Source organism: Danio aesculapii, chromosome 20 (genome assembly GCF_903798145.1).
Source record: "Danio aesculapii chromosome 20, fDanAes4.1, whole genome shotgun sequence".
In the NCBI taxonomy this organism is placed as follows: Eukaryota; Metazoa; Chordata; class Actinopteri; order Cypriniformes; family Danionidae; genus Danio; species Danio aesculapii.
The window spans coordinates 24,341,389-24,369,189 of record NC_079454.1 but is presented as its reverse complement, the minus strand read 5'-3'; the positions used below and the strand labels follow the sequence as shown (position 1 = coordinate 24,369,189).

General features: G+C 35.9%; 2 protein-coding genes across 3 annotated transcripts in view; one reads left to right on the top strand and one right to left on the bottom strand.

Moving 5' to 3' along the window:
- The window catches only part of fryl (furry homolog, like), a 159,332-nt gene extending 140,864 nt beyond the window's left edge, over positions 1–18,468 (bottom strand). Inside the window, exons 1-2 of the mRNA XM_056480793.1 lie at positions 18,225–18,468; positions 2,929–3,004 (exon numbers count right to left, since the gene is read on the bottom strand). The gene's annotated coding sequence lies outside the window, so the exon portion shown is untranslated. The remainder of the gene's footprint in view (positions 1–2,928; positions 3,005–18,224) is intronic.
- An 888-nt stretch (positions 18,469–19,356) lies between these two features.
- ociad1 (OCIA domain containing 1) lies at positions 19,357–26,733 on the top strand. Of its 2 annotated transcripts, none has more exons than XM_056481329.1 (8): positions 19,357–19,544; positions 19,684–19,768; positions 19,911–19,964; positions 22,176–22,223; positions 22,324–22,456; positions 23,588–23,814; positions 24,215–24,370; positions 26,082–26,733. In XM_056481329.1, the coding sequence occupies exons 1-8, from the start codon at positions 19,536–19,538 to the stop codon at positions 26,117–26,119; spliced, it is 750 nt and encodes a 249-aa protein (XP_056337304.1). In that variant the 5' UTR covers positions 19,357–19,535; the 3' UTR covers positions 26,120–26,733. The 2 variants fall into 2 exon arrangements, with proteins under 2 accessions (XP_056337304.1, XP_056337303.1); XM_056481328.1 differs by having other exon boundaries at positions 19,357–19,549.
- Positions 26,734–27,801: the final 1,068 nt, after the last annotated feature.

The window sequence follows — 27,801 nt, the reverse complement described above, 5'->3', positions numbered from 1 at the left end:
ATAATGAAAAAATAAACCATTATTCATTCACTCTATTTGTGGCTACGGTTAGAAATATCCTTGTTCAATGCTACCTAAAGACCAGTTAACACCTACATTAAAGGCCAGCACAAGAGTTTCATAAATTTGTATGTGCCAGCTGTTACGACTCTGGTCTAGGAGGCCAAAAAAGTAACAAATAAGTCAAAGGAAAAAATAAAAAGTTTTCTTAAAGCTCTTGACGTTGTGTCCATTTATTTGTCTTTTTTTTACATGCTGTAACAGGAGCAGTTCTAGCATCTTATTGGTTGGAAGGGCAGCAAAAGGGGATAATTATTAATAATTGATTAATCAAAAAATTATTCAAACAATTGATTGACTAATTGACAATTATTAAACAAAAATAATTAATTAGTAGGTGTTGATGATTATTTACCTTTTGCCATTAGGTTCAAATATTGAATTATACCCATTCTATACAACATGATACTTTTAGATTTTGGAATTATCAATTGCACTGACAGACTGTTAAAAGATGGATGACATCTCCACTTCCTTTCAATATATGATCTAAAAATGTCCTAGTCAGTCTGCTGAGCGTTTTTTTGGATTTGAAGCTAGTTTTCTCTCACTTTTCAGTAGGCAGACTTGAATACCATCACATCTGTGTTACTATTTTAAAATGACTATTTATTTATAATTATTTGTACAATACAAATGAATATTTTTAGAATTAGCTAGGCCTGCACGATTAATCGTTTCTAAACTCAAATCGCAAAATCAGTGATTATTTGGATGAAATTAATTTTGGATCAAATTTGGTAACAAGTAGTTTTTGACAGTTTTGACATTTTGCAAGCAAATTACCCTGTACAATGTGAAAAATGTACCACAATCTAAATGTGAAGGTTTTCTTGTTGACTTTGTTTTTAAAATTGTTCGTGTTCTTTGCACTTTAAATGCAACAATGGCAAAAAAAAAATGGCAACAGTGTTTAAGAGGTTTAAAAAAAAAAAAAAAAGTGTTGCATAGTTTGTGATTATGCTTGGTCTTTCTTTGGTTCTGATAAAACCACATCAATCCTGCACCTGTTTTATGAAATAGTAGTGAATCACAGTTTAAAATCGCAATGTTAATAAGAAACAAATTAAACAATAATAATAATAGCAATTAGATTTTTTTTTCCAAATCGTGCAGCCCTAAAGTTAGCTCACAAAATGATTTGTGCAAACACATCCACATCACTATTATGCTTATTAGGCCTGTCACGATATCGTTTTTTTGTTGTACGATACATTGCAATAAACAATATTATTGTCATTTTAAGACCATTTCATGCCACTCATTATACAATGCCAACAGAATGCCAATATAATAGCATCCCAATGCAAGCGCACTCTTTCTAAACAACATATATTTTATTCTTAAAAATATTTACATTATAGTAATTTTAACGATTTAATAATTAGGCATTGCAATCAGAATGTGAAAGTCCATATCTTAAATAATAATAAATGTTAAAAAAAAGTGCCAGGTAAAAAGTAACCGGTTGCGATATCTGCTACCAGATCTATTTTCATTTGTCAGACACAAGCATGAAAATATACTAAAGTAATTTATAGTAAATACTATAGTGTATTTTTTTAGCCATACAGACACTGACACCTCCAGTAGAGCTAAAGATGTTGCACAATCAGCTAAAATGTTGCTAGATTTTGTTTTGTTTTTTATGTATGGCCGATATATTGCCTCCCCGAAAATGATTGAGGTCATGTCCATGTGTCCAGGTCATCTCCATCCACGCGGAGTCGATATATTGATTATTGTGACAGGCCTAGCTTTATTAACCGATGTTTTTCTTACCACTGTCGTTTGTTTTGTAAACCTCTCACACTCCATTAGTTTGGCATTCTACGCACTCTAATAAGCACCATGTATTCATCTATTGGTCTGCATCTCGGTGGGCTGATTTATAGTCTTTTGCAACAGTCCCCTACTAATCAAAGCATGTTATTACACTAGGTCATTTAAGATCAAAGATTAGCAACAAACATTAGCCTTTAGCCATGTCAACAAATCATTTTAACCATATTGGATGACTAGCTTTCTTTAGTGTAATGTAAGGGATATTAGAACACTTTGCTATAATAAACATTACAAACAGCATACAAATGTTGACGTTGGTCTAAATATGTGTATTAACAGCCATTTATTCACATTAAAATGTTTAATGACACCAAATTCCAACTTAAATTCTTTCAATAGGTCTTTAGACAGGTTCCTTGCCATTTATTAAAACTTACTAAAAGCCTGACTGTACATTCCCTTGACATTAGGGAAGAGCAGCTTAATGTTAAAATGGTGGCAAGGGATCTCATTAACTCCAGTCCACGGTCATGGCTACCTGGAATCAAACCTACAGGCCTTTATGCTTATGTGAACCTCAACCTCAAACCCCAGGCTATTACCAGCAGTTCTCGAGACAGTGAAATGGTGACTCATATATCTGACTAATGATGACCGCGGAACCACTGCGCTGTGGCTACTGTTGTTTGATTATTCAGACTTCCCAAAGGAATTTTCATCCTGCCCTTAACACAACAACGAGACCATCTGCGCAGACCGAGACGATTGTGTTTTTGATGAAGCAATCTGTAAAGCAGTATGATGTAACCGTCATCCTGCATTTATGAATTTACACAACACGATCCTGCTGAAGCCACTATCCGCAAAAACTCCCAGCATGCAACCATCCACATATCGCATTCCAATCACTGCTGTTAAATCATGTACTTTGTCAAGATGAGTTATGAGATCTTGATACGGATTCAGGTTTGATGCTATTTATAGCTCCAGTATTAATGTGAAAGACAAAGTTTATAGAAGCACAAACATGCTAAATATTCACTAATAGACCTAAAACCAGTAAAAGAGGTGTGGCAGACGTACCCGAGGGCCATAGAGCTTAGGGAGGAGGGTTGCGTCAAAACTGAGTGGTGGGCCAGCGAGGTCAGGTCACGTCAATCTGAGGGAAAAAGAACAAAGTCGCATGGTTCATTAGGCAGCAAACGAGCAGGAAAATCATCCAACCCGCATCAAAGGGTTAGAAACTAATTCAAACTCCAACAAATGTCAACACAGACATGCACTACATGACTAGTAAAAGTACAGCAATCCAGGACATGTGAAAATGGAAATTATGCATCCATGCCTTCTCTGGTTTCACACATATAAAATGTGTGCTTGAGGGCGAATATGGCACCCAAACTAGGTCTGGTGGCATCTGACTGAACCTGAGCCAGGATTGCAAGACTCTTCCTAGGCGGTAAGCTACAGATTACCTTCCTCCACCCAGTCATTCATCCATCCATCCATCCAAGCACAGTTACATAAACTGTGCCCTACACACTGACAGAGCCATCAGAGCTAAAACAAAAGCCATGCAGGCTGCCAAAGACGTATTTATAGGAGTGTTAAGTGTTAGGCAGACTACCTGTGTCTCATTAGCTATAATTACTACTCAGGGCCCCTGTGGTGCTCAATGACACTGCGGCTCAATCACATGGGCGGATAAACGCACATATTTACACTGCACATCAAAAGGGCCAAAGACAGACCACACAGCAAAACCAGGAGGAACAACTTGCGCCTTTTCTCTGTCTGTTTTTAAAAGTGCTAATGAAGCCAGATCATCACACACACACACAAACATGTAAAAGTTGAGAGGTTGAGTACTTGTTTTACTCCAAGCAGTAGATGATTAATACACCATTTAATCTTCAGGCTAATGAAAAATGCTTCTTAGCTCTGAATGTCACCTAATACTGTTACAGCTGAATATGTTGGTGCAGTGGATATGTGGAGTATTTATATTCTGTTCTTATTGAGTCATGCATTAAACAAGACTGGGATCTCTTTTTGAGCAATATAGAAAGTACTACAGGACTAAGGATGGGTTTTTTTTTATAAAAGACTAAAGTACCAATAAGCTCTGGCATTGACGGTTCTGCTATTGGTACTGGAGAATTATTGCTGAATAAACATTACTTACAGTAGCATAATTTACCTGACCTACCTTTCTAATTTGATATTTGATATACGTCTGCGCAGTCTCGCATGTTTTCGCCCAATAGTACAATGGCGAGTGCGTCAAGTATAAAAGCCTTCACAGTTCTTGGCTGTGTGTGAACACTCAGTAGAGGCTCGCGCTAAGTGCGTACACATAGTTTGCGACACATACTCACGCACACACAGCTCGTAAGCTTGTCAAGTGGCAGAAAGAACCAAACAGGTTGTATTTCCCCAGTGGACACCGAAAATGCCCGTTGCAACAAAGGCAACAAGTTCTTTTCTTGTATAAGCGAAAACGCAAGCAATCTGACTAAGCATCTTTCAAAAGGGCATTGACTGCAAAAAGACAAATCAAAAGTTTGACTGCCTAGCTAAAGGTACATCATCTACATCGTTATGCTAGCAGTCAACCACATAAGGTCTCTTTAAATTAGTATAATATTAATAGTTTAATAAACAAACACATTCAGTTACATTCAAAACAGTATTTTTTTTTCTGCAGTAGCATAAATAAATCGTAAATATTAAAAATGCTTTTACATTACTGTATTTACAAATATAGCCTATGAAGAGCCTAATAATAACTATGCTTATTAATAAATAAAAAAACTTGCTTATTTTTACATTGTTAACTCCCAAAACTGTGTGAACTCATTGGAGCCTGGTTTATACTCGACGCATCCGCTCGTTTGCTTGAGTGCACGCGGCGAATGTATCATCGTCGCTGTGTTTGTGGAGGTTTGCTTTGGGTGCGCGTGACATGATTTCGGCTGGCGAAGCACATGATTTTTTTTGAGACGAGCAAACAGTTTGTGTGGCACCACATTTGATTTGAGTTGAATATGAAACACTTTGAAGAGATATTGTCTGAATCAGTACCACTGTACAGACATCTTTATGATCTGTGATCATAGAGATAACCAGATGATCAATAGTTCTTGGCTAGAAATTGCTACAGTGGGAAAGAAATAAAGTTTTTGTTTAAAAGTTTGGAAAACCTGAGGGATAAGTTTGTTAAAGCCAAAAGAGGCCATGGCAAAAGTGGAGACCCAGGTACACAATTACAGAAATATGTTTTTCCACAAGTCATAGGTTTTACACTGATGTATATATTACAATTTTGAATTTAAAACAATTTAATAGTTACAAGACTAAAATTAAGGAACAAATTGTTTCTTTGATAACTGGAAAGGAATACTTGAACCTATCGGTTTACAATATACTGATGCCCTGTTTTTTAGGCTTTATTGGTGATAATGGTCAGGAATGTTGGACCATTATTGCCTTTTTAGCATAAGTATAGGACTATAACTAGCCAGACATTAACATGTGAATTGTGGATCTGGCTAAATCTGTGCACTTTTTTTTGTGCTTTTATTCTTGCCATAATAAAATATATATTTGTAGAGCGCTTTAATATTTTAATAAACTCTAACAGGTAAAACTGTCTGAGATATGAACAAATGCAAGTGATGCATCAAAGTTTGATTAAAAAATATTGAATGGTTATAAAAATCCTTATGATCATTAAAATAATTTATAAAAATAATTAGTTTTAAATAATTCGGTCAGTTTCTTTGACTGCCCCCTGTCGGTTTAAAGAATATCACAACAGCGAACGCAGCAAGCCTTTCCTCCGTTTCATGAGGTGCGCGCGCAGTCAGCTGAGGTTGTGAATATGTTAATGTAAAAATCATAAACATTGTCTGATTATTTAACAGCATTTTTAACTCAAAGTGGGTATTTTCAACTGCAGGGAGCACAATAAACCAAGAAAGATCCCAACTTCTGCCGGAAAAGGCAAACATGTTGATTTTTCTCCAGAACAATGGTTAAAAACTAAGAGACATTTTCCTTCAATCCATTGTACATTCATTTACAGGATTTTTTTTTGAATTATTGGTTTTGTTTTATATTACATTAAAATAGTTATTATAAAAAGTGTTGTTAATTCTGTTAAATTTGTTTTTTTGTTTTAGTACCAATAAAAAGTATCAATAAGAGAACCGTTAAAGTACCGAACCGATAAGTGGTTTCTATAAAAGTAGTAATACTGTTAAAGCCTTAACGATTCCCATCCCTATAGAGGACACTCAAGTTCAAGTTTATATTAGTTATTTCTTTTTATATAGTACTCCTCTATATGATGATCAGAGAATGCAGAGTGTAGCAGTAAATGTCAGCCGGTTACAATGACACACACACACAAACATAACCAATCTTCCCCTTCTTAGGCCACACGCAAACTACGAATAGTTCATCTAACTTCCTGTTACACCAGAGCAGCCACAAAAAAGAACTAGACTCTCACCAAAGCTTCACCTTCATAAACAAATTCTCACACTTTACTGAGTACACACACACACCATTACAAAATGCGTCACGTCTGAGAACCCAATTGTGTACACAGCCGAAATTCACGTCTATCACTTACCTTTACACTTACACACAATTTTGAGACACAAATTTGAAAGTTGAGACACAAGTGATAACAAACCCAACGGAACACACAGACATAAAGAGCTACTTTCCCAGGACAAGGAGGGGCTTGTTTTGTTTGGCAAGGCTGAGGACCAGCCTGAAGCCAAGCAGTAACAGAGGAAAGACAGACTGTCCAGAGCAAAGTTAAACTGACGAACACACACACACACCACAGAGCAACAGTGTAGAAAAACCTAAAAAGTTTACTCATCCACTTTTGGGTGCTTAAAATATTTGAGTGCTAAACTACAGGCATGCACACAACCTAAAGGGCACTCAAATCCCTTGCCGTTTTCTTCTAAGACCACACTTTGGTGATGCATTGGCGCCGCTTATTTCATTAGCATCTTTGCGTTATTGTATTGGTGTGTACATTTTTTAAAAGTATAATTTTCTCTTTATTTACAATTGACAGTGTCCTTTTTAACTGAAAATATCATTTACCAAGCCTTACAGAAACTGACCCTAAAACCATGATACAAACTGAACCATCAGTAATCTGTACCATTATCCACTTGGGGTGTAATGTGAACAATAAATCCATGTTGCAATGACCTGATGATTGCATACGAAACAATAAAGACTAGAGTCCCATTGACTGAGATGGACAGCGGATCACTCCCTAGAGGAGGGGAAATATCTCTGTTGAACTCGCGTCCATACATGCACAAGAATGGGGAAGAGAAGGGTCTGACAAATGAAAACATCTCTATCAGTTACCAACAAGGTGACCAATCAGGAAGTGTTAAGACATACTTTGGCAATAGTTACAAAATAGGAAATCACTCAGACAGCTTCATTACATTCTAAATGCAAGTAGTGGTAGGCATGTTTAATTTGTTGACACATTTCACATTAGTTTTATTACGTTATTAGGGTTGTCGGGTGGGATACCATCAATTCATGTTACGATACTATACCAGCTGAAGTATTGAGATACCAAGTAGTATTGTGAAACTGTAATTCATAAATCAAATCCATGAAATAAAGAAAATTGTCAGAAATACTTTATTTTATATGTTATAATAGGCCTATTTGAATTTAATTAATGATTCCCTTATTATTGAAAAAAGCATTTGCACGTCACTTCACCTAAAATGTTTTCCTTCTTTTTGTTTATTTTTTAGATAACGGACCAACAAAAAAATTCATTCAAATAAAGACACAAATTATACTAAATGAAATTTGTTACGAAAAGAGCATTTTTTCAACCAAATTATGCTTTATGACATGGTCAAAAATTCAGTTGCAATGTTTCCAGTATTTTTTCAGTCTTATCAGGCAAGTAACTCAAAATGTAACTTTGCGAGTCGCTCTTTTAAAAAGATTGTCGCAGTTCTTGCAGCTTTTAAATCATGTTCACAGGAGCAGAAAATAACTGATTCAGGCAAAGTTTACACTAATACGTTTTAATTTTTTAACGCATAATTTTTGCTGCGGTTAAGCCATCCGTCCACACTACGCCAGAGTTTGAGCGCCAAAAACTGAGCTGTTTGGAAACGCTTTATTTCAAAACGCTGCTACTCCATGTTAGTGTGGATGTGGGAAAACAGAGACATCTTAAAATGGAGGCGTGGCTGCAGACACATCTGATTGGGGCTTTTTCCTCAATATCAAGTAGCCTACACACAGTTCAGTCTTGCATCCTCTCCTAGTAAGTTTAGACTTCGCAAGTTTGATAAGAAAAACAAACTCCCGAGGACAAGTCGGGTAAATCTACAAATGGAACAATGTACTTTATAACCTCATTCACATCTACACTGGAGATTGTTTCACTTTCTTCATAATAAAATAAAAAAATAATGATACAAGGAACTGCCTATTCTCATTCTGATATTACCTTACAGACAGCAGAAATGTTGAGGTGTCGTGTAACTACATATTTATATGAGCGTCATCTTCACTGTATGCGTATTTATAACAAAACGAAGCCTATAACATAACTGCCATATATTAAAAAAACTCGTATAATACAAAACATACCATCTCTTTTGCTGAATATCAGTTTTAATAATCAATAATGGCCATTATAAAAGTATAGCGTACAATAAGTTTATACATTATAGGAAATAAATGCAAGCAATCAGTCAAATGTGTAGAATCTGTGTACGTGGTTACATAAATTAATATATTAACTTTTCTTTGCGCTCAGCCAAAACACGTTACCTGAAAACAAGTAATAGATTCAAAAGACCAAAGTCGGGTAATATGTCGTTACATTTAGACTACAAGATGAATTAAATATCACATTTTAACTCAGTTTTAAAACTAAAATGTATTAGTGTAAATGGGGTCTCAGATTTGAACTGAAGCATCAGAAAACGTTCAATAAGGCACCATAAAATGCGTGAATTCTACACGGTTTGCAACCTTAAAGAGCTCCACAGACTTTTCAAATAAAATGGTCTATTGTTGCACAAACGTTTGAGCATTTTTGTGACTTTTCCACATGTAACATTATGTATTGTTGACAGACCATTAATGACGATACTACTGTATATAAACTACAGTGGCACCGCCAGTATTTTGGAGCCATAGTAACACATTCCTACCATAGCACCAGCAAACCGTACAACACTACATGTTATTATTCAAATTTTATATTACTAAAATAAAATGTTCAACATTTTGTTACTCACATTGCAAAGTAAATTAAATATAAAATTATGTACCTAAACCAGAGGTGGGCAAACTTTTATACCCGAGGGCCACATCAAGTTTTGCAAATCAAGTGAAAGGCCACATGTCAAATCCTTAAAAAAATAACTATTATTTATAGTGGCAGTATGCATAGAACATGTAATATCCAACAGAAACATTAACACAAAACAGATTTTTTAATGGTTATTATTGAGTCAAATGAATTTGCACTGCTATTTATATCTATCATCACTTATCAATCATCATAAAACAATAAAATAATCTCTTATAAAATATAATAATAATAACAATAAAAATAATAATAATAATAATTTTTAAGGGGAGAATAGAAAAGATATTGTCTGATGGAAAAAATCTCATATCACAAAAATTAACACATTTAACCAGCAATTATTATATAATTTGAGACAAATGCACAACAATCTCATTTGAGCTTGTATTAATATGCTCCTATCATCCACTATAAAACCGAGATAAAACGGAAGAATCTTAGTCTTTGTTATTCCAACTCATGTTATTATGAGTGCGTTAATGTGAACAAAAAGCCTGAAAATAAAGCTAAATTAATATCAACAGCAACACCCTCGCAAAATACCTAGCTGATTCAGTCGTTGCCTAACGACCTTCAAAAAAAAAAAAACGCACTGCGCTCCTTTTTTTTTTTTGTAAACAAAAAGGCAGTGCGGTGCACCTCGCATTTTTGGAGCGTAAATGCACGTTCGGTGTGATCGGTCCCTTAGGTTGTAGTCTTTAAAAACAGCAATACTTTCTTGGCATATTAGACTTACCGCTTTCGGTCCGATATTGGTGAAGAAGTATTTTGTTGTCCATTCTTTCTTAAACACACGACATTCAGAGTCAATTTTTTATTTTTTTGCCTGACTCATTTTCAGTCATTAACAGTCGAGTGCATTTTATTATCCGCGTGCTGTACCGCGTGCAATACTGCCATCAAATGGCGTTCACTTGTATTGCATTAAGCAAACCGTTACTCAAAAGCAGCATTTTAAAATCTCCCTCGCGTGCCAGATGTAAGCGTTCAGCAGGCCGCATATGGCTCGCGGGCCGGTTATTGCTAGATCAGATATGGATGCGGCCGAAAGTTAACGAGATTTACTTATATTATCTATGAAATTTCCCATTTATTGTATTTTATTAACACCTACCCCCACCCCAACCCCGAACCGAACCGTCACAGTAAGTTAAAAACAGTAGTTGTACCAAGTATTATTTATTTTATCTATTAAATTACCCAATAAATTGTATTTTATTAACGCCTACCCCAACCCTAAACCCAACCGTCACAGTACTGTAAAAATATCAGTTATTGTTGTACAGTGTCATAAAAAAATGCTGCTATATTAATGTGCATAATCGCACTTCCGGCCAGCCGCGTATCCGATCTAGACTTTACCCCGTGGGCCGTAGTTTGCCCACCTCTGACCTAAACAGAATATAGTAAACTATAATCATTATAGAGAATATGTGATAACATTATTTTAAGTTTACAGATGCAGAGGCGGCATAGAGGATGGTAAATTAAATTTTCTTTAATTGTTTGGTAGAAAAAAAAAGAATGTGCGTGTATAAATACATTCCTTGAGGATAGACTATGACGTACAGATCGTATGAAACTTTATAAGCCAGAGCTAAATGCACCAACCATTTGACCAGCATAATGTGAAGAATGTGCAAACACTGTCGTGTCCCAGCTCTATCAGAATGAGCTCATTTTGCTTAGACTGTAGCATCGCTCAAATTTTTAAGGGCAAATTAGAAGGGGAAAAAAACAACACAAACCACAACATCACAAAAAAAAATGTTTAAGACGCAATTCTCTACCAATTCATAATATTATGGTGATATCTGTAGGAGATCAGAATGAGCTCATACATGACAATCATTTTCTTCCTTACGGAAACCTTAATGACAATGCAAGTAAGCTCTGGAGAACATAAAACACTAAACTCATGCTTCCAGTCAACAGATAAGAACGCTTTATAGACCAACGTTCAGCTATACATACGCAAACAAGCGAAGGCCACACTTAAACAAGAAATAAACTGGCCAACTAGGTCATTGCTCTTACCTTTGACCTTGAAACTCTTCCTATACCGAGATTAAACTTTTGCTTTTGCTTATAGTTAGACTATTGCTCTGGTTTTGCTTTTACCCAGGGAGTTGTGCAAGACCGTTTATAGATTAACAACACAAAAACAAAAATCGTGATGAGTGGCAGACAGATTATAGGTTGGCAGCAGCTTCTGACTACATTAGGGAGAGCAACAGCCTTGTCTGCTTTTATCTGCCCTCTGTAAATCTCTCTCCCTCTCATATGCTGATATTAGTAAGAGTAATCCCCTTGTCCTTGTCTTAACTATGGAGAGAGCACCAGACGGCAGAGATCATGCAAGCATGCATGAGATCAGAGCATGAGCCACAGGGATGAATTATGGGGGAAGAGGAAGATGATTGGTCAGGGTCGGACAGAACCAGCAGCCTGGGCATTAATAATGCACTCCGTTCCCTGTGTGCGCTGATAGAGTTTCCCCTACTGCAGTACTTCACACCTGCATCCAATGCAAATTTCAGCATGTGTATGGCAAGGCTTAAAGAGACAGTTCACCCAAAAATGAAAATTCTGCCATCATTTACTCACACTTCACTTGTTCAAAACCTAATTTAGTTTCTTTCTTTTGTTGAACACAAGAGAAGATATTTAGAAGAATCCTGGAACGTGGCACCCATTGACTTCCATAGACTTTTCTTTCTTACTACAGAATTTAATGGGTGGCAACAACCAGAATTTTTTCAAAATATCTTCTTTTGTTTTCAACAGAAGAAATAAACTAAGAACGGTTTAAAACAACATTAGAGAGAGTTAATTATGAGGTGATTCAAATGTTTTGGCGAACTATGCCTTTAACAACAAACTAGCCATAAAACTAGCTATATGTAATAATAATATCCCATATTTTCTGCAAAAAAAGCATCTTATAGAGTAAAAAAACAAATAAATAAAACAATTGGGTGTATAAATAAAGCGTTCAGGTTGCTTCAACTTGCTTGTGCATTCAATCTGTTAAGGGGGTCGCTGTTAAGTAAGAAAAGCACAGCCCTAAACGGCAACTGACATAACTTCACAGGTATCACACACCGGACACATCACATACAGTTCAACAAAGCAGTCTTGCAGCTTGACGTCCTGGGCCATTGTTAGACCTCATGGACAGACGTTGAGTGGCACCACCATTGCGCATATTCTCACAAAAAACAACATGTTGAAAATGTAACCCTTTCAAATAAATAAATGTATAATTAAATGTTTCAGTATTTAATCGAGAAATAAAACAGGCTAACAGTCATAGTAAAAATGATTACAATAACTGTTCAGCATGCCTGACATTAATTGCATTATATACTTAGCTTTGCAATGCAAGTCAGCCCTTTTTAAATGATAAAATAGAGTAGACTAAATGTTACAATTTAACTGAACGCTTGCACGCAACTGCATAACCACATGGTAAAGTGCAAGTTCACATCACAGCTGCCATACTCACCAGCTTATCCATCCAAAGATGAATTCCAGGGATTCAACCCTAAGAGATTTGTTTTTGTTTTGTGTCACAATGACCATCACGTAGTTTGTCCCTAATATAAACCGGTCTTGTATGTAGAAGAATGTAGTTTTAATTTTCTTGGCAATCTCAGTGAAACAGCTGATGGCAGATCAGTGGTGTCACAACGGCACAGTAGGCGTATGGAAAATATGGTCATGACAGTCATCCGCAGCGTTCTGTGGACCACTGAATACATGACTCTTGTGTCAGTTCTCTTAGCAAACGCAATTACGCAACATCCCTGAAGGGCACAAGAGGCCGGAGGCAAAATGATGTATGATTGTATCATTTCTTCAGGGAAAAAAGAAGGACCATTAAAATGCTCCTTTCGTTAGTTGTAAAAAATCCAGTTCTGTAAGTCCGAGTTCCAAAATGCCCACATGTGCATTCATTTGCCACCTACACTAGACTGTCTGGCCCCGTTCGTAAAAAGACCCTTTTATACTGCCTCAAACAACCGATGACTCAAAGAAAAAGTCAAAAGAATGCAGTTTTTAGATTCTTGATTCATGCTTGCATTACAAAGTCACATGAGAAAAAAAAAAAGATTCTCACAAGCATAACAAGTGATGGACGCATGTCACGAGCCAAGCGAATACATAAAACATGGCTGTGATGTAAACCACCGTACAACAAGTTTTCTAATTGCGGCTGTAGTAATTATTATCTAATGTATTAAACAAGAAGAGTGTGTGTTTAAGAGGGTGTGCAACACTGCAACCTCAGGCACATTTAGATTTAAATTAGGACAGAGTCGCTGCAAACTAATTCATCTTTCCCCTCCCTCCCTCCTACATGTCAAAATGATCCCACGGGATGACAAACATATTGCACTGTATCTCTTTCATTTATGTGAGACTAATTAGCATGGGGCATTAGTTCCAGCAAAGAGGCAATTACTGAGAACATCTCTTAAACACGGTAATTTACTAGGTTATCAATGCTAATAGCACTGTACACCGCCACTAGGATGCTAGTTAAAAATTTAATAGAATTAAATATTCAAGCAGCTCACTGTGTAAATTGTTGTAAGGGGTATATCAAGGAGGGTAGCATATTGATTAGATCTGGATACTTCAGATACGTAATTCTGTCCTTATAGAATTATGGTACTCTCACATTACAAGACAAAAGCTTTCTTCTCTCTTACAACCCTATTTAAACTCCTGATCACCCTATCAGAAATATAGAAGTCTGCTCAGAATTATACTGTGGCCACACTGATCTCAAATCATACATTTCCAGCATGTTAAATATTGATGAATAGAAATTCTGTTGGGTTGGGGGGAACAAACTGGCACAAAATCTGTAAACGGACATGTGGAACGAATTTATATTATCAGAACGCAGCTCATACCTAAAATGTCAAATTTACACCATCCCCTCAACTTTTTTCTGCACATCTTCTGTAAACTGCAGTCTACTAACCTACTTCTTGTTGGTCATTCACCGTGTTAGTTGACTGGGAAGACATTTAGCCATGAGAGATTCTGCAAGACTTCCTGTGTTCACATTCAAGTTGCTTCAGCTTGCTTGTGCATTTAATCTGTTAAGGGGGTCGCTGTTAAGTAAGAAAAGCTTGACGTCCTGAGCCATTGTTAGACCTCATGGACAGACGTCTAGTGGCGCCACCGTTGTGCATATTCTCACAAAAACCAACAACAACGTGTTGAAAATGTAAAGACACGTCACAGCACTGCGTGACCCCCCTTAGAACATGGTTTGCATTTTTGGAACATTTATTCATTCATTTTCCTGTCGGCCTAGTCCCTTTATTCATTTTGGAACAATATAGGAATAAAACAGTTACATCTATGAAACATTTATTATCATAAGATTTTTAAAATAATGTACTGTGGGCTAGCTATTCCACAACACTGACAAGAAAAAGAAAAACTATTACTCATTCCTCCAAACTGATCTGTTTCTGACTCTTTACATTGCATTCTATATTAAGCATAGGCCGGTATATGTTTCTGACGGTATGATAACCTTGGATAAAAATATCACGCAGGGCTCGAAATTGCGATCGTTTTGGTCGTATATACGCCCAAATTTTTATCTACGCGACCTCAAAATATATTTGGGAGTATTTGTGCGAGTGAATAAAAATGTTGCTGTGCGACCAGTTATCACCGCAAAATGTTCATGCTGAGTGCATCTTTGCACCAAAAAACACCAAACGCAGTGCTCAGGAATGGTTTAAAACAGTCGACAATGTGTCTGATTCCCGCCTCGAGGTCCTATGCCAATCCATCCCTCTCTCAGCTCCCCACACTTTCCTTTCAATTCTCTCTACTGTCCTGTCCAATAAAGGTGAAAACCCCTAAAAAATAATAAAAAAAAAAAACAGTCGACATGTCAACTTGCTGTAGTAAACGAAGCAATGCTTTCCCCGCCTTCAAGCTCTTCTTTTTGGCCCACTGCTCTGGAACAGAACGTGAATGGATTGGTTAATATCAGCTGTCAATCACTCGGTTTAGATGACAGGGATCTACAGCTGCGAAAATGTAAAGGTTTGGATATGAGACAATGAAAATAACACTGACAGATTTTGAAAAGTTACAAATAATGCCACATCTTACTAATGTTCTTGTGTTGAACGTTAATTCACCATTAAAAGTTTTCGAAGAGTGGAAAAAAGACTTCCAGTGGGTTAAAGTCCGCTGTGAAAATGACTAAAGCCATTCACCGTAAAGCCGGTGGAACAGAGTTTTCAGGTAACAGTGTTTGCCACATCTACACATTTTAAGCACAAGATGTTTTAACGTTATTTAATCCTTCATTTAATCGTCAGGATGCTGTCAGTCGTGCGTCAGGCACCGCGTTCACCATTGCAAAAGAGCATGCATTCACTAAGATTAAACTAATATTGCAACTCATGAAAAGACCGTTATTGATATTACGATAACGTATGCAAATAATAAGTCATATGTCAATATCATCTGTGCAATATCAGACACCACCCGTGAGAACAGCACAGTTATTATAGTTAACTTGGCATCGTTCACCTCATTCAAGCATGCAAGGCTGTTGGGCGCATGCAGATTTTTTTTGTTTGTTAGATTCGATAGGTGCTGATTTCAAATTTGTATATATAAAACTTGTAGTAACGGTGCAAATAATTGGTAGGTGTGACTAAATTTGCGCCTAAACTTTAAGTTAGGAGCACCGGTGCTACCAAGGAAAAAGGTTAATTTCAAGCCCTGTCATGGTTTCACAGTATTGAGATTACTGCTCTAAAATATATTCTTTTAAAATGTCTGGGTAAAAAAATAACATTTTTCCCATTGAACAAAATACATTTTATTTTAGGAAAATATTTTATAATATTTTGGAACAGTAAACATATCAGGCTAAATAATTAAAATAAATCATTGAATTCTGCTGTCTTCATTAGTTTCAAAAACACAGATTTTTTTACAACACATTTGAAAAAAAAAAAAACATTTTAAAAAAAGTACATATACCTTAGGAAAGGTATAACAAAATTTTAGCGGTTTTAAAACCTTAAAACCGGTTATCTTCCCATGCCTATTCTACATCCAGTTAAGTTTTATTAAGATGTATTTCATGATCACTTTTTGTACCTACTTTCAAATATTATTTACTAGTATATAAACTTTACTGTGGGCCAGCTGTTACACAATACTGACAAGAAATAAAAAGAAAACCAATCACTCAATACTTCTTATTTATTTGTTTTTGACTCTTCATTTCACTTTACATTACATTACATTCTACATTTAGTTAATTTTTTTAAACAAGTATTTTATGATCACGTTTTGTACCAAGACTTTCAAAATATTAACTACTAGTATAATTGTGGAGTGTTGTGTGTACTTTTGGTCACATTCCAGCACTCCACACAATATGGAAACAAAACTGTTTAATCTATTATTAAAAGATTTTGCTTCGGGCCAGTTATTACACAATACTGACAAGAAATGAAAAGAAAAACAATCACTCAATACTACTTATTTATTCATTTCTGACTCTTCACTTCACATTACATTAGATTAGATTATAATCTATATTCAGTTGAGTTCACGCTTTTTTTAAAGACGCATTTCATGATCACTTTTTATATTGTTTTGTATAATTGTAGAGTGTGGTGCACATTTTATTCACATTCCATCCTGGCATACAATTTAGAAAACAAAACTGTAAAATCTATTATTATAAGACTTTACTGTGGGCTAGCTATTAAACAATACTGACAAGAAATGAAAAGTAAAACTCAAGAAAAGAGAATCCCTCAATACTTCTTATTTATTTGCTTCTGGCTCTTCACGTTACATTTAATTCTATATTCAATTCATTCAAGTTTCTTTTTGAAAGAAGTATTTCAAAATCACTTTTTTGTACCAAGACTTTCAATGATTATTTGCCTGTATTATTAGATGCAAAGGCAAATTTAAAAGCAAAAATTGCAAGAACACCTATGCTAAAACAATCCTATGAAACAGTCTCCCCCCTGAACACCACTACTGTTCACAAGAGAAACACTACTATCTTGACACTCAAAGCGGTAAGCAGGAAGAGTTCACACTTTAGATCAGGAGTGTGAACTCTTCTCTGCTCCCTGCTGAATAGGCAGCCCTCTCTCGCCAAATGCTGAGACTCTCGAGCTGTTAACATCATTTATGACTCATGCACATGTTTGCATAGGACACCAATAAACATCAGTGAGCCTTTCAAGTGACAGATTTTATTAGATGGCCAAGATAAAGTTTGTCTAAATTGAAACAAAGCCATGTCTGCAGATTAATAACTACAAAACTAACGGCTCCTCAGGATTTATTAACATTTTTTACCTTTCCTCTTGAGGAAATAAAAGAGAAAGTAAATTAAAGATTGATAATCTGGTGGTTTCAAACAAGAGGAGAGTTGTTAATGAACACGACTTGGTGGCTTTTAAACCCAGCCTAGTTACATCCTGTTACTAAAACCGCAGGTCTTTATTATGACTGATTCCTCCACTGAACATGTAACGACATCTCTCTTCTAGAGAGTTTTCATAACGTCACATGCTTGCAAAAAGACGGCTTCTGTCGTTTTTCTGACCGACCAAACGCAGTTTTAGCTCGCAAAAACTTACAAGATGGTTTGCGCATTTAAACTTTTGTTTCGTGTGGCCTGTTTAACTCGTGAATGTCACCAAAGATACCCAGAAAGGCTGTCTAGGTAGAGTGTCAACTATGTTTCGTGACACAACCACTGACTGTACTCATCTTCGCTTCAAATGCAGGTCAACATAACATAACTTGTCTACCAACTGATAATATCCTGCGAGGGGAAGTACATGTGTTACGACAACCGATGAGAATTAAAACAGAAAGCTTACTCTCCCTGCCCAACGTTAGACGTCGGATATTTGAGGTTAGTCAAACTGAATTCGGCCTTTCTTACCTTTTTTTAGAGCAGCTGCGCTTTTCCTCGCCAGTTAGCCTGCTCGCGCTAGCGCTGAAAACCCGATGGTTCTTCTCTCCAAAAATGGCGAGACCGACTCCAGCTTTACAAAAACAACATTTTACATCCGTTGACCTCAAATGTTCGATCTTGGAGCTGATCTTCTCGATCTTTTTCGCAAAACACCTTAAAAACTCGACGAATGACAACGTGCCCACCTCCCTGTCTATCAGATTGGAGCAGCGCTGGCTAACGGCTTTGACAATCCGCTCCTCTGATAGGGGAGTTGCGGTGTCAAGATTGCGGATCCAAGCCCCGCCCCGCGCATTCACACGCTTAACAAACGAACCGTTCTATTGGCGGATTGAGACGTCAATCAACGCACACTGCTACTGGATTGGTTGAAGGACATGACTCCCTCGGTTTGTTATACGCGTTCGTAAGCTGCAAAGACCTGATAAAATCAATCTTTTTTTAGTTCAGACCCGTTTACTGTTCGTTGTTTATGAGATTAGTTATTCTCTGTAAAGTCGGTCGATAGAAGTAATTAAATGCTATTGACATTCAAATAAAAGCGATTAATAACGTACTTATACTGACACTTCAGTGTCAGTTATGATTCTATTAAGCTAAATGTAGTTTCTCTGTGCACCCTAAAGTGTTTATATATTGTCTAAAATGAGCATAAACATTAGTTATTGCTGTAAATGGCTTATTGAGTTACAGTTCTGCACATATTAACGCGCTTGAACGCTTTCTGTCTCTTAAAATAATAAACGCATGAAAACACTTACAATTTTCTGATTATTGTTATTTTAAAATCGCACTTTAATATTAGATGTGTATTACAAATGTTATTACAAGTCTACGTTTCTTATGAAAACAATTCACATATAAACAAATTTACTTATGCAGGTAAAGAAACAGAAAACATATACATGTATATATTTAATCATTCATTTAATTAAGAACCCGGGAAATTAAAATTAGTTTTTAATCGATGTAGAATTTACAGTAAAGCATTTTTCATTACATAATTGTTTATACATTAAACAAAAGCTATCAAGGCAAAACAATAAATCGAAAGAGACTTTTAACCTGTGCTTCCGGCCTAACGCCTGCACTTCCGGGTTGGTTTGTTTTCCTAATAAGAGTCGACTGGAGGTCATGTCATAAAATGTGCCGTTGAACTGGTAATCTGCATAATCCCATGGCTACTGCAAAAGCGTTATTTTTGTGATTGTGTTGTGCATTTAGAATCGGCCATGTCGCAAGCATCGTCTGGATTCACTCCGGCTGCCCAAGTCCAGCATGGGTCCAGTAAGGTAACTTAGGCAGTAAATTCACCTGACACTGTTTGTAAACCAGACCTAAACTGCTCTGTCTCATGCAGAAGTACTTCAAAAAGTAAAATGTGTCACTTGATCATCAATAGGTGTTCATAATTTTGTCTCTTCAGGGTGCTTTTAATTCTGCGTATGTTCCCACTGAAGAAGAGAAGCGTGTCTTCAGGGAGTGCAACTCAGAAAGCTTCTGGTACAGATGTGAGTAATGCTATCCACTCATATTAAATGTTCATTATCTGCATCACATTTTGGCTTTTGATGTTGCTAGATACAGTCTTACGTTGCTTTTGCCTCTGAAAGCTTTTCTGATCATGTGTGTGTGCTTTCTCGTTGTTTTCAGCTTTACCGTTTTCTGCAGTAGCAGTCGGAATCACTCAAGTACTGGTAGCAAAAGGTATGTTCAAGTTCTATATTTCAGGTTTTTATTTATGTTTCCAGTTTGTAATGTCATGGAAAACCTGGAATTATCAGTGAGTTTTTAGAACCAGAAAAGATGTCAATTGTAAATTAGTAAAAACATTCGTGGAAGTTTCCATAGTGAATACAACATTTTCTAAATATTCTGAGATATGCTTCTTTAAATGCGATTTAAGTATTCCAACATTTATCGGAATACTTAATACATCTAGACATACCTTTGGAAAGTATCTTTAGTGTCTATTAAAATAATAATAAAGTAAAAAATCTTATCCTGTAATTAATAATTACTATAAAGGTTATTGTGATGTCATGGAAATTAAGGGGGTAGTTCACCCTAAATTCTGTCATTGTTCGTTCATTCATTCTCTGGAGTGCGTTTTCCAAACAACGACATAACTCGTGGCTAAGCTACCACAGTACGATGCATTGTTTGGGAAAAAAATAATGTATTGATGTGTATATCCCAAAACTGTAGCTGCTTTGTCCATCGTTTGAACCACATTAGTTAAAACATAAAATGTCCATAATGATGCTCTAAACAGGGTGGAGTAACAACTTCTTTGGAGGAAAAAATATTAGATTTGATTAAAATATTCACTCGTTTGACATATTAACTGAAATATATGTAAATGACACGTATAGGGCCAATGTTCCCTTTACAAATATTATTGAGAATATGCCACATTTATTCTAAAACATAAAACCCCTTAGTAACACGTATTCTAATCCCATATATAAATCAAATAAATTGTTAGGCTAATGGTGGTAATTTACAGTAAGCTATTTATTAAGAAAAGAAAAAAAATCCTGCTTAATATTAATAATAATAATAATAATTATTATTATTATTATTCATTCATTTATTATTTTGTTGTTGTTATTTATTTTTTAAAAGTCTACTTTTACAATTTGACACATTCAAACCACTGCAGAAATGTTCTAACCAACAGGCCCATGTCATATAGGCCTACAGTACAGATACATTTCCTAATAAATAACCTACTATAAATTAAAAGCATTAACATATGTTATATATTTTGGTTGTTTTACAGGTTTTGGGGACGTAACGTAAATTCCGCATTTAAATAATAGGTCACCTATAGCTTTCGTCATGAGTCATGGCTGCATTCAAAATGGCATAAATGTTTTCAAAGTGCACTGCGAAGGGAGCGCAATTGTTAACACGAAGATCGCTAAAACTGAACTGTAAAAATACTCTGAAAGAGAAATAAAACTAAGAGAGATGACTGTTTTTTTAAATCATTACAAGTTTAAATGTTGGAACGTTCTAAATGAATAGGACATAGGGGGGGTAACTGGGAATATAACACAGCCAGAAACTATGCTTCTACCTACAGCTTGGGAGGTGTAGTTGGAAACATACAAGTTTGCTACGCAGTTTGCGAATGTTCGTTGAAGCCATGGATTTGCACCAAATCAACAAACCTGCAACCTTAGTTAGCTAATGATGGTTTTTAGAAACACACCCCTGGACTGTCCAGTCCTGTACACATTTCATTGTTTTGCTGAACACGAGGGAAGATATTTGGAAGAATCTCAGCACCAAACAGATCTAGGGACCATTCACTGAGGGGTCCTGAGATCTCGACGAGAAATCTAGATAATTTATACAGGACCGGAACAATCAGAGAATGTTTAACCAATTACAGGATTTTAATTTTTGGGTGGACTATCCTTGTAATCAAATGCAGCAAGTATATATTTAATACGTTGAACATTTTTTTCCAATTTGTGAATAAAAGCCATAAGATCAACCAATAATCCATACATATTTCAATAATTTTAAAGAACACAAATGAAGATATTTTTTATGAAACCTTTTCTTAGATTAGTTTTCTGCTCTTTGTTATAACTTATAAGACCATTACTTGGTGCGTCAAGAGAATGAAATTCATATTAATTGATTCAAAGTCAGAAACATGATCCCTGCTTTACTTTATTTATTTATTTATTTTATTTATTTATAATTTATTATTTGGGCTTTTAATCGCATATAAACGAAAATAAAGCACATACACTGAGTGCATTAAATAGGACAAACAGCAGCTCAAAATGCTGTTCACTTGTGTTCATAATCTTGACAAAAGTTTAATTTTAGGGCAAACTAACTCTTTATTTAAAACAAAAGTAAAGAAATTCTCTTATTGTTATGAATTTTCCATAGGAATGCTTTCTCCATCTCCACGATTTGGTGCTCTTCCCAAAGTTGCCTGTGAGTATATAGAACATCAGACAGCACAAAATTATATAGACAGCAATATTAAAAAAGGTTGTATGGAAGTTGGCATTTTCAATTAATGATTGTTGTGCAGTTGCTGGCATATTTGGATACATTGGTGGGAAAATGTCTTACGTGAGGGTCTGTCAAGAAAAGTTTATGAAACTGGAGAACTCGCCCCTGGGAGAGGCATTACGACAGGGACGTCTGCATCACATGCCTTCTCAGTAAGTTCATGTTTTCAACTACATGCACGATTCATTCATTTATTATTTATTTCTTTTTTTGTAAATTGTTTTGTTTTTTAAAATGTTTTAATGGCTATATTCCATTTTCATATTTATTATATATTTGTAAGCAATTTATAAATGTTTGATTTAAAAAAAAAAAAAAAAAAAAAACATGGAAAACCTACCTTTAATCGAATGTTGCAGTGTCACGTCACGTGTAGTTGAGACAAGGTGTAAACACGTACAATATTCTAGAAATCTCTCTTGCTAAGGCTGAAAATTTCACCCCTTTGGCCTTCATCTGGAGGCTGTCGGAGAGTTTCAGTAACTTTAAAACAGAGTTAAATCAAGTTTGTTAGATATTTACCATCTTATACTAGATTAACAGCAATATCTAAAGGGTTTCTATAATTTTAATTAGATTAGTATTTACATTTAATCTAATGTTAGTTTTTTCTACTATGCTTCAGAAAATATTCAGTAGTCAACATTTGAAGTGGTTCAAAACCTTCATCAAAGTTGTCCTAAAACAATTCATCATCAATAATTGTCTTAGAACAATTTTGAAAAACGTTTTTTGACCTACTTCAAATGTTGACTTTTATATAACTCTGCTCTTTTACTCTTGTTGCACTGTAAAACAAATCTGTAAAATTTAAATAAAATCAGCAACTGAAGACACTCCGTCTCCGCAACACAATCGCTAAACAGCATCACAGTAACACACACATGAAAATAAATTATTGCAATAAACATTATATATCAACATTAGATGTAACATAAAGCTCTAATGTACATAACTGATGAGAACGAAAAAATTAAATGGGAAGAACCATAGCAATGTCAACAAAAAAGCATAAAAATTAAGTGTCTTGCAGGGAATTCTGGGAAAGTCAATTTATGTTTATTAGTCATAATTATCAAGGGAAATTACTGTTAACCAGGTTACAGATACTTAGTTAAAATAACGATCATTTTTTACAGTGTAGTATAGAACTTTAAATGGGCCTAAGCAGTGACCTTGAAATTTATACAGTTGTAGATTGTTCTGTACCTTCACTCTATTGTGATTTACTTTGTCAAGTAAATTATTTATTTATTTTTTACATAATGATATTTGTTTTATAGGATGAACCAAACCGATTTTGATCCAAACCCATCAGAATCCCAGCAGCCTGGTTCAGAGTCCGTCCAACAGCCTGGGACACAAGTCAGCTCTGCATCTGAGAGCTACAGCAGCTACACCAGTGACTACACTTACAGTACCCCATCTCAGTCATACGAGCCCACTCCTTTCAGCTCTGGATTCAGTGATTCTGGTCCTGCTAACATCAGGGATGATTTACCTTCGCAAGGTACTGCCATGCTTGCTCATGAACACCATTAGTCTGTTGGACAAATCTAGTAAACAGACTCATGAGATTCGGAGTTGGGTTAACCAAACCAAAAACAAACTGTATTAATTTTACATTTAGTTCAGTTAGCTAATGTTGTCAAATCAGAGTTTGTTCTAAAGTGTACAATGCCAAAGAACCCTGCTAAAAATCACCCTCATTAACCTACACAACAGACTTTACTCAAGCTAAACTTAAATTTAACAGAGTATTCACTGTAATCAGCTTTCTGCAACAGGTCCGCCAGATAAATGTCCCTGAACAAATACTAATTTGTATACAGTTGGCAAAGGGAAAGTACATTTGTCACTGAATGAGGATTTGGTAGATGTTTAACCAGTAGTTTGCATTTATCCTAAAGCGCCACTCTATATAGAAGAGGATGCGCCCAAGAAAAAGCCAGTGTTGTATGAGGAACTGCGTAACAAGAACAGGGAGCACTATGAAGTCACGCTCCCACAGAAAAACCAAACGCAAATGAAACCACAAATGGAGGTGACGGAACCCAAAAAGGAAGGTGAGCTTCAGTAACCGATAACTTGTAAGGAAATGTGTAGAAGCAATGATGTGTGAGCCCTGTAAAGATTTTGAAAGCCTATAAAATGATGAGTCGAATATCTAACTTATAAATATCACAGCACCCATGAATTAATTCAGTGCCAGTTGGGTTGGCCAAAGTGAAATCCAGGGTCATGTACTAGGCATGGGACAATAACCGTTTTAAAGTGACTTTTGGAAAAGTCAAGGTCTTAAAACTGCCAAAATTATCTGATATATATAAATATATATATATATATAAATATATATATATATATATATATATATATATATATATATATATATATATATATATATATATATATATATATATATATATATATATATATATATATATATATATATATATATATATATATATATATATATAATTTGATTTATTTAGCCTGACATGTTCACTGTACCAAAATATTTTAAATGTTTCTCAAAATAAAATATATTGGCTGCGTCCCAAATAGCCTACTACATAGTAGATGCTGTATTTGCATTTGAATTTACTACTAGACAGATAGAAAACTACGCTCTATACAGTATGAACTATGGATGCTATTTTGTCATTATCATATGACCTACCCGTTTCACTCCCATTCATAAATTCTCTTGCGGTGCATCATGGGATAGTGTAGCATCCATCAGATGCACACTTTGGAATTTCGCCGGAAGCAGTAGGTCAGCCAGGTACTTCTCACAGACTGTTTTTTGAATTCTATGAATTCAGACATACTACTCTGCTTGCATACTGTTTTTAGTGTACTTTATAGTATGGAAGTATGTGATTTTGGACACAGCCATTGTGTTAAAAGTGGAAAAAGTTCTTCTTTTTTACCCAGATATTTAAAAAGAATATATTTTAGAGCAGTAATCACAATACAGTAAAACAGTGATATATATTTTTTTTTATCCAAGGTTATCATACTGTTAGAATCTTGTACCACCCATGCCTATCGTGTACATTGTTGGATGTCTAACAGTACACAATAATCACTGTTTGTTTCCCATCTCTGCTTTGAAGTCACTGATTAATATGTTTTTGGCACAGTGTAAACATAAAATATCTTATTTTAACTTATTAGTAAGTAGTTTAGTAAATTTTGGCTTTAGCTTTAAATAAAATCAATAAAAATCAGATGATGCTGTAAAGTATTAATGTAATGTAGCTATAACAGTAAGGCCTATAATTAGCAACTGAGCCTAAAATAATAATTTCTGTTGCTTTTTATTTTTAGATGGTAAAAAATACACATCTGACCTCTTCCCAACAGGGAAACCACTAACAATTAAGAATGCATGATTATGTGGTGTCATGGCTTTGCAATAAAAAAAAAAAGTTGTTATTATGGAAGTCAATGGGGCAAAAACAGCCACTAAAATGACGAAAGGATATAGTTAATTTGAACAATATACAAGAATTAAAAAGGACACACAAGATTGCAGTTAAGTTTACAAATGCTGTGGTTAAAAAAAAAAAGAATGTATTTGGTATATAATGTGCACCAAACTAAATGATCTCCACAGGAAATTTAAGTAAGAACATGTGTACTGCATACACTTTGCATATTGGAACTTTGCTTAATGATTTGTATGAACATTGATTGGGTCATAAATATTTTATAATCCTAATGTCCCTGTATCCTTTAATCTGTAAGATGATTTCTTTCTTACTCCTCCAGCTAAAAAGAACAAGTATGGTGACTCTTGGGAAGAGTAAGTGAGAATCAGATGACTGAAGAGCTCAAAATGGCTACAGTGTTTTTCCTCGCCTCATCCTGCCAAGTCAGACCAAATATCTGATTTATAATGCTAATTTGAAGATGAATGTATTTTAAGGAGCAAGGTATTGGAAATGAATGCAAATTTGGCAGAATCAAGCACTTAGTCTATTTGCTCTGATAAAATATGTAATCTCTTTTAGACTTCTTGTTTGTCAATTAAAGTATCAGTGTTTGGAAAAATGATTTCCAATGTAACAAATAAACGTTTTTTTTTTAGATACAATAATGCTTAATATAAACCCAGGAATGGGCATGTAACAAATAAAACTGTCAAAGTTGATTCTCCACTGAAAATTTAGTTCAATGCCATTTTAAAGCTAAGCACAGGTTACTGTTATGACCGTGTTATGACCGTAGATGTGTTTAGACTTGGACCCATGATAATAATGACATCATCGTTAACTGATGTTACAGTTATTAGTCTTGTCCTCTGAGCTGGAGATAAGAGATAATGATTTCCTTCTACTGAAGTTCATTTCATTCTTAATTGAAATGAAGATTTACATTCAGTTCAATTATTTCAAATAAAGCTGGTGGCATCTGCAAACCACTTTGATCCTTGTTTGTTATTTGTGTCTCATTCATTCATTCAATTTCAACCGCTTTTCCGGGGCTGGGTCGCGGGGGCAGCAGCCTTAAGAGAGAACCCCAGACTTCCCTCTCCCCAGACACTTCATCCAGCTCCTCTGTGGGGATCCCTAGGCGTTCTCAGGCCAGCTGAGAGACATGGTCTCTCCAGCGTGTCCTGGGTCTACCCCGAGGTCTCTTCCCGGTGGGACATGCTTGGAACACCTCCCTAGGTAGGCATCCAGGCGGCATCCGAAACAGATGCCCGAGCCACTTCAGCTGACTTCTCTCGATGTGGAGAAGCAGTGGCTCTACTCTGAGCTCTTCCCGGGTGATAGCTCCTCATCCTATCCATAAGGGTGCGCCCTGCCACCCTGCGAAGGAACCTCTTTTCGGCCGCTTGTATCCGAGAGCTTGGCCTTTCGGTCATGACCCAAAGCTCATGACTATTGGTGAGATTAGGAACGTAGATTGACTGGTAAATCGAGAGCTTTGCCTTTCGGTTCAGCCCCTTCTTTACCACAACAGACCGATACATCGACCGCATTACTGCTGCCGCTGCACCAATCCGCCTATCAATCTCACGTTCCCTCACTCGTGAACAAAACCCCAAGATACTTGAACTCCTCCACCTGGAGTACGGACTTTCCTCCAACCTGGAGATGACAAACCACCCCTTTCCAGTTGAGCATCATGACCTCGAACTTAGAGTTGCTGATTCTCATCCCAGCCATGTCACACTTGACAGCAAATAGCCCCAGTGCATGCTCCCAGTTCATGTTCGATGAAACCAACAGAACAACATCGTCTGCAAACAACAGAGATGAGATCCTGTGGTCCCTGAACCGGACCCCCTCCAGCCCAAGGCTGCGATTTGAAATTCTGTCCATATAAATTATGAACAGACGAAGGGCAGCCCTGCCGGAGTCCAACATGCACTGGAAATAAGTTTGGACTGTGGTATCTTGGCGCCCCCTGCTGCTTAGTTACGTTTAGGGTCCATTACAGACAATTTCAGCTGCCTTTTGTTGCATCATATTTCAAACAAACA

Coding starts and splice junctions, on each gene's coding strand:
- ociad1 (XM_056481328.1), top strand. CDS start 19,490: ATGTCGCAAGCATCGTCTGGATTCACTCCGGCTGCCCAAGTCCAGCAT. Junction 19,965..22,175: donor TCAAGTACTGGTAGCAAAAG/GTATGTTCAAGT, acceptor AATTTTCCATAG/GAATGCTTTCTCCATCTCCA. Junction 23,815..24,214: donor GGATGATTTACCTTCGCAAG/GTACTGCCATGC, acceptor TTTATCCTAAAG/CGCCACTCTATATAGAAGAG.